The sequence below is a fragment of the Nestor notabilis genome, unplaced genomic scaffold, assembly GCF_000696875.1.
Source record: "Nestor notabilis isolate BGI_N333 unplaced genomic scaffold, ASM69687v1 scaffold566, whole genome shotgun sequence".
NCBI lineage: Eukaryota > Metazoa > Chordata > Aves > Psittaciformes > Psittacidae > Nestor > Nestor notabilis.
In genome coordinates, this window is record NW_009933148.1 from 86,518 (window position 1) to 100,122 (window position 13,605).

At 39.5% G+C, this 13,605-nt stretch overlaps 1 protein-coding gene across 4 annotated transcripts in view; it reads left to right on the forward strand.

Moving 5' to 3' along the window:
• The window catches only part of PLCB4 (phospholipase C, beta 4), an 88,909-nt gene that overhangs the window by 54,733 nt on the left and 20,571 nt on the right, over positions 1–13,605 (forward strand). For all 4 annotated transcript variants that reach the window (XM_010016717.1, XM_010016716.1, XM_010016718.1 and 1 more), the window contains 5 exons: positions 955–1,043; positions 1,480–1,630; positions 4,608–4,657; positions 4,768–4,833; positions 10,944–11,059. In XM_010016717.1, coding sequence (XP_010015019.1) covers positions 955–1,043; positions 1,480–1,630; positions 4,608–4,657; positions 4,768–4,833; positions 10,944–11,059 — 472 coding nt within the window. The remainder of the gene's footprint in view (positions 1–954; positions 1,044–1,479; positions 1,631–4,607; positions 4,658–4,767; positions 4,834–10,943; positions 11,060–13,605) is intronic.

The window sequence follows — 13,605 nt, forward strand, 5'->3', positions numbered from 1 at the left end:
TGCAGCATTCAAACTTCCTTTCTTAAATTACTGCTCTGTCAAGGAAGGCTTGTTAACTGAGACCAGTGACCCCTTTCTCCATAATACTAAAGTTAGAGTTTCAGAGGGATCATCAAAACAGATCACTGCTGTCAGTGCTGACTCACTTTGATTTGTAAAATCATTTCTTGCAGTGGAGGGCCTCCTTTGCCATTTTTGTAATTCATTTCCTGTTGAAATTAACTATGGAAAGGGATTATTCAATATGCAAGTAAATATTCATGTGTCTGTCTACCTTTAAACCTATGCTTGCACATTTTTCACTGCATATAGAAACCAGATTCAATTATCTCTGTGGTTTCCAATGCTGGGTAGTGCTATGATACCACTAGTGGTCCTGTGTCACATGCAAGGTTCAAATACTGGTCATTATGGTTCATAGAAGAGCCATTTCACAGCCTGTCATGTTGCCGATATGGAGCATCACAAAGGCAAGTGAAAACAGATCTCCCCAGTTGCTTTAACCACCCATCTGAAACTGATGTTTAGCTAGGAAATATAATGGCATTTCCTACAATTCCCTGCAGTCCCAAGTCAGTCAGCACCCCCTCGAATAACCAGGAGATAAAGTTGTTAGTGCTCTGTGGCTCAGGAGGTCCCATTCTGGTCTTAAATTCTAGTGTCATCAACTGGGAGTAAGTGAGGGTAAGCTTGGTCTGATGGAGTCATTGTGTTGTTCTTAAATAAGGTACCTGGATTAATGCCACTCCTTGGTGCATTATAAACTCATTTGTGTTCCTTGTGTGTTCAAGCATTGTGGTGACAAGTGCTTTCAGTCCTGCCAAGTTCACTATGGCAAGTTCGACTGTTGTTGCAAGCCATGGATCATAACAGGGGTAGAATAAAGCTTTTGTAAAAGGTTAATTTCCAAATGCCTCTGAGGATCGTAAAAAGTCAATTATTTTTTTCTTACAGATATTGTGGATGCTTTATCAGATCCAAAGAAATTTTTGTCTATCACAGAAAAAAGAGCAGACCAAATGAGAGCGATGGGTATTGAGACGGTAAATAGAACTTAATGACAAACAGCCCATTTGTGTTCACGTTATGTTCTTCTTTTAAAGTAAACTGGTCCTTCTTAAATCGATGCATGTTACCTTGTCATTTCTCATTTTTAAATAGAAGACCTTTTGTCCTTCTCTGAAGTACTTTGGCTCATGTTTACATGTACTGAAATACCATTCACTAACTGACTTTTCAGGGATCATACTAACACATCCCTTAGAAGCAGATATTTTAAGACATGAGAAAGTCATATTTTAGTAGTTAGCATTTAAAATAGGTTACAAATACTTACTCAGTATAGTGTTGTTTGAAACTATGTTGTAGCTTTTCTTAACTATGTTTAACGTAAGCAAGTGCAGGAATTTCCCATACTCCAGCTTTTACACTAGAGGTAAAAACCCAAGTAATTTATTATGATGTGACTGTTTCTTTCAGAGTGATATAGCTGATGTACCAAATGACACTTCGAAGAATGATAGAAAAGGAAAAGCCAATAATGCCAAAGCCAACGTAACACCTCAGAGTAGCTCTGAACTTCGACCAAGTACCACCGCAGGCTTTGGGTCTGGGACCGATGCTAAGAAAGGTAGATGAAAATCACCTCAGTCCTGAAGTAATTCGGAAAGTCACAGAGAAGTTACTCGTTACTCAGTTTTAGTTTTGCAGTTGTATTCATTCTTACCCTTGTGGAAGGTAATTTCTTTTGCCATTGAGTGTGATCTTTAATTGCAATTGAGTGCGATCTTTAATTGCAAATACATTTTTTATATTACTTAAAAAGGCTGTATAAAGCCAATACTGTATTATTTTACTAAGTGACCTCTTGATGTAGATGCATACCCACCTCCAATAGTAGTAACCTCCACTCGGGGAGTAGTTCACTAAAGATCTGCTGGAAGAATGCCACCAGGAATGACTATTTTCTAGCATACACCACGGAAACTCTTCTGCTTTTTTTTCTCCCTCCACATTCCCTTGGCAGAGTTGCAGATTTAAGTAATTAAAGGTATTTAGAATTCATTGGATTCTGTAGGGATTTCCCAACAATTAGGAATGTTTTCAATGTGTGGTGTTACTCTGAATAGTGATTATGGAAATGGCATGTTTATTGTAAAAACTATCCATATTAAATGTGCTCATTTATAAGTGAATAAGTATTTTTCCTCACTATCCACCATTCACTCTACAAAATCATCTTATAGAGTCAAATGGGATTATTTGTTTCTCACATCATCACAGGTAATGAAGGTTAAGTGAGAAAACAGATTTGTACAGCTGAATGAAACACAATAAATATTAATGGCCCACAGGAATCAGAATCTGGTTCACTCTCTTTTCATCCACCTTGGCCCAGAGGTATTGCTAGGAGGGAAAAGGAGCACTGACTGCTCTTGTTCTTAAACTTAAGCAGACATGGCTGAATACACAGATGTGAAGGGTCCTCATGAGAAATAAGGTCCATTTCTCTGGAGTCACTTTTGACAATAAAACAGGTCATCTCTGGCACCTGAACTCTTTCAAAGTCCTTCCCTAGTGTAAAACCCAGATTATTTTATGCACTGAGGTGTTTTCATTTTTCATATATCATCACCAAGAGATGCACAAGTATTGGTTCTGTTGTGCATTAATTAAGCACAAAATTTGCTGGGGTTGGCGAGTAATTTCTTGTTGCCATGGAGTCAGACCTGGTGAACAAAGTAAATGAGTCTGCATTTAAAATAAAATCCTGAGGAAGTTTGTTTAGAGCACAGCATACCTAATGCAGCCCTGGTCTTAAACTGAGATTTCAGTACTTAGGCATTCTTGTCTGCAACCATTTTTATCCATATTCTTGCATGTTAAAACAGAGGCAGTCATTTTTATATCCTGTGTCACAATCCTTATTTTGCATTATTTCTATCTGTGATCTTTTAAGATCTGGATAATTCTCCCATGTTACATTGTACAACTCACCTTGCTATTAGAAAATATATATCCAGCAAGATAGGGTGTCTGGGGAAGGCTTTCAAGTGAACAGAGTATCTCTGACTTTCAGTAATAGTTAAGTAATTTGTGGTTTTGAAAACTTCACCCTATATCTGTGCCTAAATCTGTTCCAGTCTCATTTACTAGACTAATGTTAATACCATATAATTGAGCAGAATCTTATGCTTCTAAGACAATAAAAAACCCTGTGTTCCCTAAGGAGATTACTTATCTCCCTTCCCCCTTTCTTTTTCTTTTACAGCATCTGAATCTTGTCCAGTTAAATTCACCTTAAAAGGCAGAAAGTCCTTTTCAAGTCAGGGGAAATCTTATAGCCCACAGGTAGTATTATCATAGACTTACAGAATGTTTGGGTTGGAAAGGACCTTAAGATCATCCAGTTCCAACCCCCCTGCCATGGGCAGAAACCCCTCACACTAGACCATGTCACCCAAGGCTCTGTCCGACCTGGCCTTGAACACTGCCAGGGATGGAGCATTTACCACTTCTCTGGGCACCCTGAGCCAGTGCCTCAGCACCCTCACAGTAAAGAACTTCTGCCTTATATCCAACCTGAACTTCCCCTGTTTCAGTTTGGACCCATTACCTCATGTCCTGTCACTGGAATCCCTGATGAAGAGATTAAGAGCAGTTAACTAAATATGTTTGTAGTATATTTATGTGCAGGGGACCATTTTTGTGTAAAAACTCAGAAAAAGCCTACGTATTACAACTCTTATGGCATTGTATTGACATTTTTATTAATCATTCCATGTAGGATTTGCATAGTAGCTTAAAGAAACATAATATGTCACAAAACATTTATTAAAGCATAAACATAAAATGAGACTGGGTTTTGTTTGCATTGCAGTTAAGGTGATCAAAATGTATTTTCATTCACTTAAATAGTACTTAGTCTTGTATGATAGATTTGCTTGTTGTATTGAATTCTTGTTAGTATTTTCACTTATGGTTTTGTGTTTCTCCTCCATTTTTAACTCTGCTTTAGTCTTGAGGTGTACTGTGGTGCTTTTTCTCATAGCCTGGTATTAACCAAAATGCAAGTTTTACCTCCATTTTAACATACAGGCTGCAGGTAAAGCTTCACTCTTACAGTTTTTGTGGTTTAAATTGAGGAGAAGGATACCTAACCTCAGTTAACACCTTATGCAGCGATGTAGAACCTTACCCAAGAAGCTTTCGCCCTCAAATGAGTGGTGCCAGAGCAAGCTTCAGCTATGGACCACAGTTCTGAAACTGCATGGTTCAGTTTTAATGTACATAAACGGTTTGCTGTGCTTTCAGAAAAGGAGCTATTGCAGTTCTTAGGTTGCAGTGTTTTGACACTTTAGCCCAGAACTGTAAGAGGTTAAAATACACTCGTTGATTAGTTTCTTTTTTCACAAGGCAATTGATTGAGTAGTTCATTTGAAATCGCAATTAACTGCATCTTAGCTATATCTTTATTTTCTCATTAACCTGTGATTATTTTTATATGGTGAAAGACATTAATTACTAACATAAATGTAGGTTTCTATGGTAAAACTCAAAAGTATCAGATACACTAATGTGTATGAACTTTATCAATTCCTTCCCAGGTATAGACCTTATTCCTCAAGTGAAGATAGAGGATTTAAAGCAAATGAAGGTAAATATGGACACAAGCTTTTCAAGCTGTGTTCCTCATTGTAGTCAGGATTTTATCTGGTTAAAATCAATATGACCACAGAAAAAATGATCTAACTTTTCTTTTTGTAGGCTTATATAAAGCATTTAAAGAAACAACAGAAAGAGCTGAATGCCTTAAAGAAGAAACATGCAAAGGTATGCTCGTTACAAGCTCTCTGAGCAACACACTCTAATTGACAAAAGTTACAGTGCTCACTAGCACAGACAGATCCTAATTAAATTGGAGGGGAAAAACTAAGGAACAGTAGTTGGACTACCAAGAAAGGCATATGTGTTGTAAATGTACTGAAATATGCTCCAGTGAGCAAATTTTCCCTTTAGCAACCCTTTATATGTCTCCCTAAGTTTCAGTGCACATTTGTTTGACCCATAAAAGCATCCAAAGCTCACCTTTCTCAGGTAATGATTTTATCTAGTTCCCTCTTGCATGACATATTGACAGGCAGCTTGGAAGGAAAGGCAGTAATGGTGTGAGAGCGTGCACTGGAGAAACTGCAAAATCAATGAAGAGAACTGGAATGTGTAACTGAAAAATGAAATGCTCTGTTCTTCCTCACATTACATCCATGCTAACCACTTGAGAGTCAGCTTTTTGCTTGGTGCTGCCGGCAGTGATGTCCCAAATACATACAACACTATCATAAATATGCTTTACATTAGAAAATCACAGCCAATTTTCTCCTGCCCTTTATCATTAGAAAAGCATTACTCTTGTTACAGAAAGAGGCATAACAGGTTATGAAAGGATCTTAAGTTCTCAATTTTAGCGATGCATACAAATCCATTCTGGGCTTTTGGGGCGGTTAGTCCTTGCTCTCTTTGGTTGCAGGTTTGATTACAGAGCTGATGTAATGTAGTTGCTTGGGCATTTTTACTACCAGTCTGTGTTTATTTTCATGACTGGGTGTAGGACTCTGTCTGTACAATGAAGTATGAAGAAATTATGTAAAATAATTGGCATTTTGGGGGCTCCTTGTATTAAAGGTGGAATTAAATAGTTACAATTCAGACTCCTTACTGACCCTGTGCGGAAGGAAATGAGCAATTTCTCCATTTTAGTGTTGTGTGCAGAGCCCATGCTCAAGAAAAAGTGTCTGTTGTCCACACTTCTGGGCATGGACAGTTTCCAGACCTTCACAGGGTTGATCTTTAGGGGCTTCGTATTTATAGACACTACTTTCTTACTCATTGGACAACACTTAGCAGTTTGCTATAGCAACTCTTAGGAAATGAAAATGGTACCATGGTTACATAGAAAACAGCCATACTCGGTGATCTGTGTCCTTGGTATCTGTGACCCACAGTAGTATTAAAGGTATCTTACCCAAGACTACACTTGCTACTGTTAAAAAAAACCAATCCATGTCTTCAGGCTTGCACTTGCTTCCTCTAAGCTGAGGAAAAAATTGCCAGCCACAATCTGAAAGTGCTGTGCACTCAGAAGGGCTTTCAGCATTAGCTCAAGCACAGCTATTTTAGATCAGAGCCAGCCTGTGTCCTGCTGGTCTTAAGTACAGAGTGCAAGTCTGTCCTAACAAGAAAGTGCCTGTCTAGAGCATGCCTTGCTAAAGGGCAACTTCTTGAGTTTGGAGAGGAGAGTCTGAGCAGAAGCTTGGCCATATAAGCTCACAGATGACTTTAGGAAGTACTTGGTGTACTCATCAGTGGGTTTAATGCATTTTACAGCTGTGATGAAGCTGGAGAGCTGTGCAGTTAGTTATCCATAATCAGCTTCAGCAAGCCTATGTATTGAGCAGACTGAACTTAAAAGTTCCAGAAATAGGCTGGCTCACATTTAGCCACAGGCACTCCAGAGATCTGCAGGAATAAGTAAACAGAAGGGAATTGTTCATATTGTTTAAGGAAGGAAAAGTCCAGTACTTTTCCATCCAAGTTGGCCTTTGAAAATGTGTTATGAAAAATGAATCATAGAATCAGCTGGGTTGGAAAAGACCTTTAAGATCACCAAGTCAAACCATTCTCCAACACTGCCAAGGCCACCACTAACCCATGCCCCATAAGGGCCTTGGCTACACAGTGTGTGAACACTTGCAGGGACGGTGACTCCACCACAGCCCTGGGCAGCCTGTTCCAACGCCTGAGCACCCTTTTGGTGAAGAAATGGTTCCTATTACCCAATCTAAACCTCCCCTGGCACAGCTTGAGGCCATTACTTTTTTGTGCTATCACTTGTTACTTGGGAAAAGAGCATGGGAGTGTGGAAGAGAGAGCAGGTTAAGAGGATGGAGCTCTGATGTAAGCAGTGTAGGAGCTAATCTGGTAGCCCTGGGCAGAGCTACCTAAGGAAGACAACAGCAGTAAGGGTCCCTTTTTCTGACTGCATCAACTCAATGTAGAGGAGTGTTAGCAGCTCCACTGCAATGCTGGCTGGCAGGGGTTGGGTGCTCTCTATGCAAACACATCAATGTCTCTATTGTCAAGGTATAGGACTGTTACAAATACCACATTTCTGAACTGGTTCCAGACTTCTGAGAATTCAGCACTCTCTGTGTATTCCTTTGATGCTATCTTTCTTTTTATTTCCTCTGTTCAGTGTTTCAGCCATTTTGATTCTAGCAGCCACAATAACATTCTCCTGACATCCCTCTGCATATTATCATCAACATGTTTTTCCTACATGGCATAGCTCCTTACAACTGTAATACCCTGTATACACCCACACGGAGACACATCACACACTATGAATTCAATTTATGATGGATTTGTTATTAATCCATACTTCTAAGAGAAGGATACTTGGGCAGGTGGAGGAACAATCATCACTGTTCCTCTTCCCAGGGTTTTTTTTTTGGGAAAAATAAACCACCTAGTCTCATTAGGGTAGAAACCATTAGATTGGCAGAAAGGCCACTGTTTTTAGGCCTTTGGGTGGAAGGCACCTTTAAAGGTCATCCAGTCCAATTCCTCAGGGACATCTTCAACTAGTCAGGTCCAGCCTGACTTTAGATGTTTGCAGGGATGGAGTATCTGCCACCTCCTTGGACCACCTCTGCCAGTGTTTCACCACCCTCATTGTAAAAAATGTCTTCCTTATATCTGGTCAAAAGAACCTGATCAGTTCTGCAACAGAGCTGCTGCCTCTAGTTTTTGAACCAGATACTCTGCTTAGTTTGTGGCCTGGCTATAAAGACAGAGGGAGTTGAAGAAGGGAGAGTGAATATTCTCCAAGCTGGTTTGGTCTCGGAAAAGGTAAGTCAGGAAGAATACAACTGAGATAGCATTGTGCTGCTGTAGGGATTGCAGCAGAATAGGTGATTCCTCTTATGAGCAAAGAACGTCATCCAAACCTCAGCCCATTTGCTTGCATTGTGAAGTAGTTTCACTTAAGAGGGCATTCTGAATCTGGAATGAGACAGGTCACCATGAGAGAACAGTGGAGGTTTGCCAGATATGTAGAAAATGTGGGACATAATTCTTTAAAAAGAGGGAAAAAAGCCAAGGAGTGGGAAGCTAACACAGATTTCTTTGATGATACCGTGAGAAATACAGTGTTTTGGATGTTGCAAGGATTGTATGTAAATCTGTGTAGTAAGTCCTAAGGCAAATTCTTTGTCATCTGTTGGACAGTGAGCAAAGCTGGTCCTATTGGCTGGGACAGCAAGAAATAAAACACAAGTAAGTGTCCATGTAAAGAAATCGGTGAGCTTTCTCAAGAATCCTCACATTCACAAAGGGAATTTGGAAAAAACATTATGTGTAAAGCAACAACTGTCAGCATTATCTTACTGCCTGAGGTTATCGAGGTGCCACAAGGATTAGTGGGTTCTGAGAAGCTGGTACCAGAAAGGAAGGCCAGGCCCCTGGGATTCTGTCTGCGTGACAGATGTCATCGTGATCATGTAGCTGCTGCCAGGAGTTTGAAACTGCTGGCCCACATATGGATTGTGTTCTCTTATAATGTTCTTTTCCATCATCTATAATGCTGTCATTGTTTAAGGGACAAGGACCCTGAAAACAAAATATACTGAGGGTGTTATAAGATGCTACAAAACCATTAGTATTTCTTAGAATCTTGATAGAAGTTTGGGTGCAGCACCTGGCTGTAATGTGTTTTCCTTTGAGCAGAGACAGAAAATCAAACTCACATCAGCTGATATATATATAAACCCAACAGTTTTATATATATATAACTAATAAATATATAACTTATATAGCATCACTATATTTTAAATAGTGTTCCAAGGACTGAAGGTCATAGAACTCAAGGGACCTCTGGCAGGGAGTTGACGTCTAAGTACTACTTGTGCCTTTCACGTGGAGGTTGTTAATAGCCCATCTTCCTCTTCCAGATCTGTTTGTATTGCGTACAAAGAAATGCATGTTCCATTAACTGAATGGGGAGGAGGACGAGGGAGGGAAATGAGGGGGATATGGTCCACAATATATCTGTTTCACATAAAAGGTAGAGTTGTGTATAAGCAGTAAGTAGCAGTAGAGCGGAGTCTGCCAAAGATTACAGTGAGTTTGTGATAGAGAGAGAAGCTTAAATTATGGTTGTCCTGAGGGAAAAGCAGGGATTCTAGCTCTGTGTGCTGTGCCCTCCCAGATTGTGGAGGAGTGTTACATGAGTGGGCAGATGTCTCGTGCTTTGCATTGTTTGCGCTTAGTCTTTTATAGCAAGCATTGTATTGTTCTGCTCATCTAGGGGAGAGTGGGTAGTTCGCAAGATATTCTTAGTCACTTCACCTGTACCTAGCTGGTGCTGTCAAGCTTATGCCATTCTTTTCACTATCCATATTTTTTCCTACCTGGTTAGTCAGTGTAAATACTCCCTGCTGGAGCTGACATGTTTTACTGTTGATGGAGTCTATTTGTTTCCCTTTAAATCCTCTGTAGAACGGAAAAATCAGTTCCCTATTCTAAATACATTGGGAAGCTGTACACATTCCCCAGGGAAGTGCTTGGCAGATGTTGGAGTGCTCAGGTACAGCCCAGGACTAGATTTTTTAAAGCATCGCAACATTTGTATTAATGTTATGGTAAAAGTGAATGTAAAAGTCTTCAGTATTTCTAGAGGAAGAAACAGTGATAGTGCAAACCACAGGTGTATAGAAATAATAACAAAGAACAGTAGAATAGTGTGGGTAAAATAAATGCAAAATGAGCTATAAAACAAAACAGAAAGTCCTGGAAGAGGCCATATTAATTAATGCAAGGCTTTTTGTTACAATTAGATAAAATGTGGAGCAGTTGGATATTAATAAAGTTAACAAACAACTTCCTATTGTAATGTAAATTCAATATTTAATGCTCTCTGTGGTAGTTAAATATTTCCATAATTATGAGTAGCTGTTCTGATAAAGCAGAATATGAAGTCAAGTTCAATAATGAAGTCAGCATGTAAGTACTAGGTGTGTTGTTTCTGGCAGTCTTGTAATGGGAAAGGAACTGTCTATGCTAGACCCAGGTGTGTAACGTGCATTCACCTTTTCATCATAGGGAAAAGCTTTTTCCTCCCCTTTAATAGGTAAACTTCACTGATGGAAGTCACGTAACTATAGTAGAGGCAGCAGGTTAGCATTGCTGTATGATACTCCACAGGTAGCCGTGTATGTCCAGTATCTCAGCTTGTGATCTGTTGTTTGGGGGGCAGGAGAAAACAGGGGGCAGTGGTTGTTGGTCTGCATGCATAGTTGAAAATCATATTGCACAGCTTACTATCACTTGCAAAGGGAGGTGCTCTGGAACAAGGTGGAATTTCTCAGTACTATTGCTGCTGTCATTAGGGGCTGCAGGCCAGATCTCCAGAATGTCCGTTGTTAATGATTTGATTTTTAACTAATGTTTGGACTTAGATCTATTTGATTTGCAGTGGCCAAGGGGCTAGCACTATATTGAGTATGAGCTATGCAGAGGAAGGGGGAATGGGGTTGAGTTTTGTTCTCTGCATTCAGAAACCTTGATATAACCTAAGCTTGTAAATCTGATTTTTTACATTGCACTTAAATGGACATTTATTCACAAAGATCAATATTTTTTCCTATCATTCTTCTGGTTTAAGGTTTACCATATTTTTTAGAGTCCACTACAGATTTTCATTTTTCAAACGAAGGAATGTTTTAGCACTTATGGTGGAATATCTGGAATCTTTAATACCAGATGGCTAAACCAGATTAAATTCCATTGTCAAAGTTACCTGTTCGTACACTGATATTTTTACACTGTAAGAAAACTTAAACCTTAAAAATCCAGCAACCTAATTGTAAGGTCCTACTGTTTTCCAGGAGCACAGCGCTATGCAGAAGTTGCACTGCACCCAAATTGACAAAATAGTGGCACAGTATGATAAAGAAAAAGTATCATACGAGAAAATGTTAGAGAAGGCAATCAAGAAGAAGGGGTAAGATATTATTTTAATCTTTTTTTTTTTAGATTTAAAATAGATACTATGCTTTGGAATAAAACATTCATAAACAGGTCATTCAGATGAATGAATTGCAGCTTGAACCAGCATCCTGCATCAAACTTGAGTATGAGCTGCTTGAAGGTTCTAGCAGTGGGGCATAAATGTTGTACTCATTTTGCCTTTCCCTAGTCTTCTGCTATCAAAGTTTTAAAAGTAAAAGAGAAGGAGTTGCCTCAAATTTTTATTTCTGGGAATGTCACTGTTCTGTTCAGTGGGAGCAGACTAAGGTCCTCAATAGCTCTAATGTCCAGAAAGTAGCAGTGATTTGATTCTGGGGAAAACCTGGCTTCTAAATTCTGAGTGGTTTAGAATAACAGACTTTTGCTGTGCTGTCAAGTTGGAGTTTCTTTTTAACAAATAAAACCCCTTCAGATCCTCAAGCTGGGATAAGCTTTCCTTTGCCTTGAGTGAAGCTGTTTTGGTTTGCAGCAGCTGATGGCCTGGGACAATTTATGTTCTAGAAGAGTTCCTGGAAGATACTGGTGACTTTAATAAAATGTCTCTCTCACAATCCCATTTGGAATTGTGTAGCAGGACCTGCTGTTGCCTTGCTGCTGTCACGTGATCGGGCAGCAGTTTCTCCTTCCACCTTTCACCCTCTGACTGGCATCTCATTGAGACAGCAGTTTATACCATCACACTGTGACCTAAAGCAGGAGTTACTTTTGTCAGTTCTATATCAAGCTATGCTAATAGTTAGCCTTAATTTCATATTGTTGTCATCTGGCAACAACAACTGGCAGCCAACTCACTCACTGAGTACTGAACACAGATGCCTCTTTGGCACTGGATTCTCCCACAAATGCTGCTCGTTTTATAAATTATGTGGAATAGCAGTGATGTGAGATGTGCATGTTATAAACCTGCAATGCAACAGAAATAGAACTGTCAGAAGTAAACAAGGTAAGGAGAATTCTCCTTACTAAGTTATTAAAAGCTTAGAAACTCTTAAAAAAGCTTATGTTGGGTTCTTGGGGGTTTTTGGTCCAGGAAAGAACTGTAAAGCACCCAAATCCTTCTAATCCAAGTAGTTCCTTCCAGAAAATTACTGCTTCTCCAAACAGAGAGGGAACAACTACAGGACTAATTAATTTAATATGGCTTTGATTCAATTTCCATTGACTGTAACACAGCAGAAGGTTATTGATACAGCTGGATTTATAATTAGAGTCAGGGTATTTACTACAGTGGCAGTGAACTAAGCCCTGGACATTGCACCATAATTACCATGGAGGGAGAAAGGCTTCCCTGTGCTCTGGTATTTAAGAATCTCCTACTACAAGGACCAGGAATCAGTATTCCTGTTGGCTTGAGAAGAAGCCCGTGCCTCTGCCCATCTAGCAAAACAGCAAATGAAGATGTGTCAGAAAGTTAAAGGTGGTGATGGCTGTCTCTGTCCAGTAAATAGTGGAAAGCCCTGGGTAACAATGCTTTCCAGAGTAACCCCTGAATTGGGACAGTATATATATTTGATTCCCAGTTTGAGATCACTTCATTGGCTACTTGCAGTGGGTTTTCCTCATTTTAGAATCATAGAATCATAGAATAGTTAGGGTTGGAAAGGACCTTAAGATCATTTAGTTCCAACCCCCCTGCCATAAGCAGGGACACCACACACTAAACTATTTTATAACACTTCTCTCATGGATGCCAGAGCCTTTATGATAGTTTTAAATTATCATTGAAAATATCATTTAAATTATTAAAAAAGTGAAAAATAAAGTTGAAAATTACTACTCCAGAAGTAGATCCAATACACAACCAAACACTGTTCTTCACTATGATTCCATAGTTTCTATAGACTTCAGAGCTGTCAGTCATCCGATGGCTCTTCAGTGTTACAAGAACAACTGATTAAAAGCCAAATCCAATCCAGTATCAGCACAGACTTTCTGTGAAAACACTTGTTAATTCTTTGTCAAAGTGGTTTAAGGGCTTCCTTCAGGGTCATTGTATATGGAGCCCTGAAAGCCCATTCAGGAAGGTTCTTATGCACACACTTCTCTTCACCCCAATCGAGTGGTGTATTTAAGGACACACTTAAAAGTGAACACATTGACTGAGACTTTATTTTACTTTACTGAACTGATCTGACACATCCAGAGTCCTGGGTTCAGTGGGTACAGGCCATGCTCCATGTCCTTGACTATCATTGTGGAACTTTTACAAGCAATAGAAGTTGCAACAGAACACATAAAATGGGTTTTAAAGGCGTTTATATTAAAATTGCCAGGTATTTCCTGAAAGAAAACCAGAGGCTTTATCTAGGTGTATGGTAGATTTTCTCTTCTCATTTTGCTGTGCAGCTTTTTTGTGGTTCCTTTCTGCCACATGGTGTGACGAATGTCAGGTGCATGTTGTTCAGCAGAGTAGAATCTTTTAATCACGTGCTAATTCACTGACAGGTGGACAGGACTTTGCTCCCTGTGCTGTTTCTGGTGTATGCTTCAAATGCTTACAAACCTCAGAGAGGCTTATGG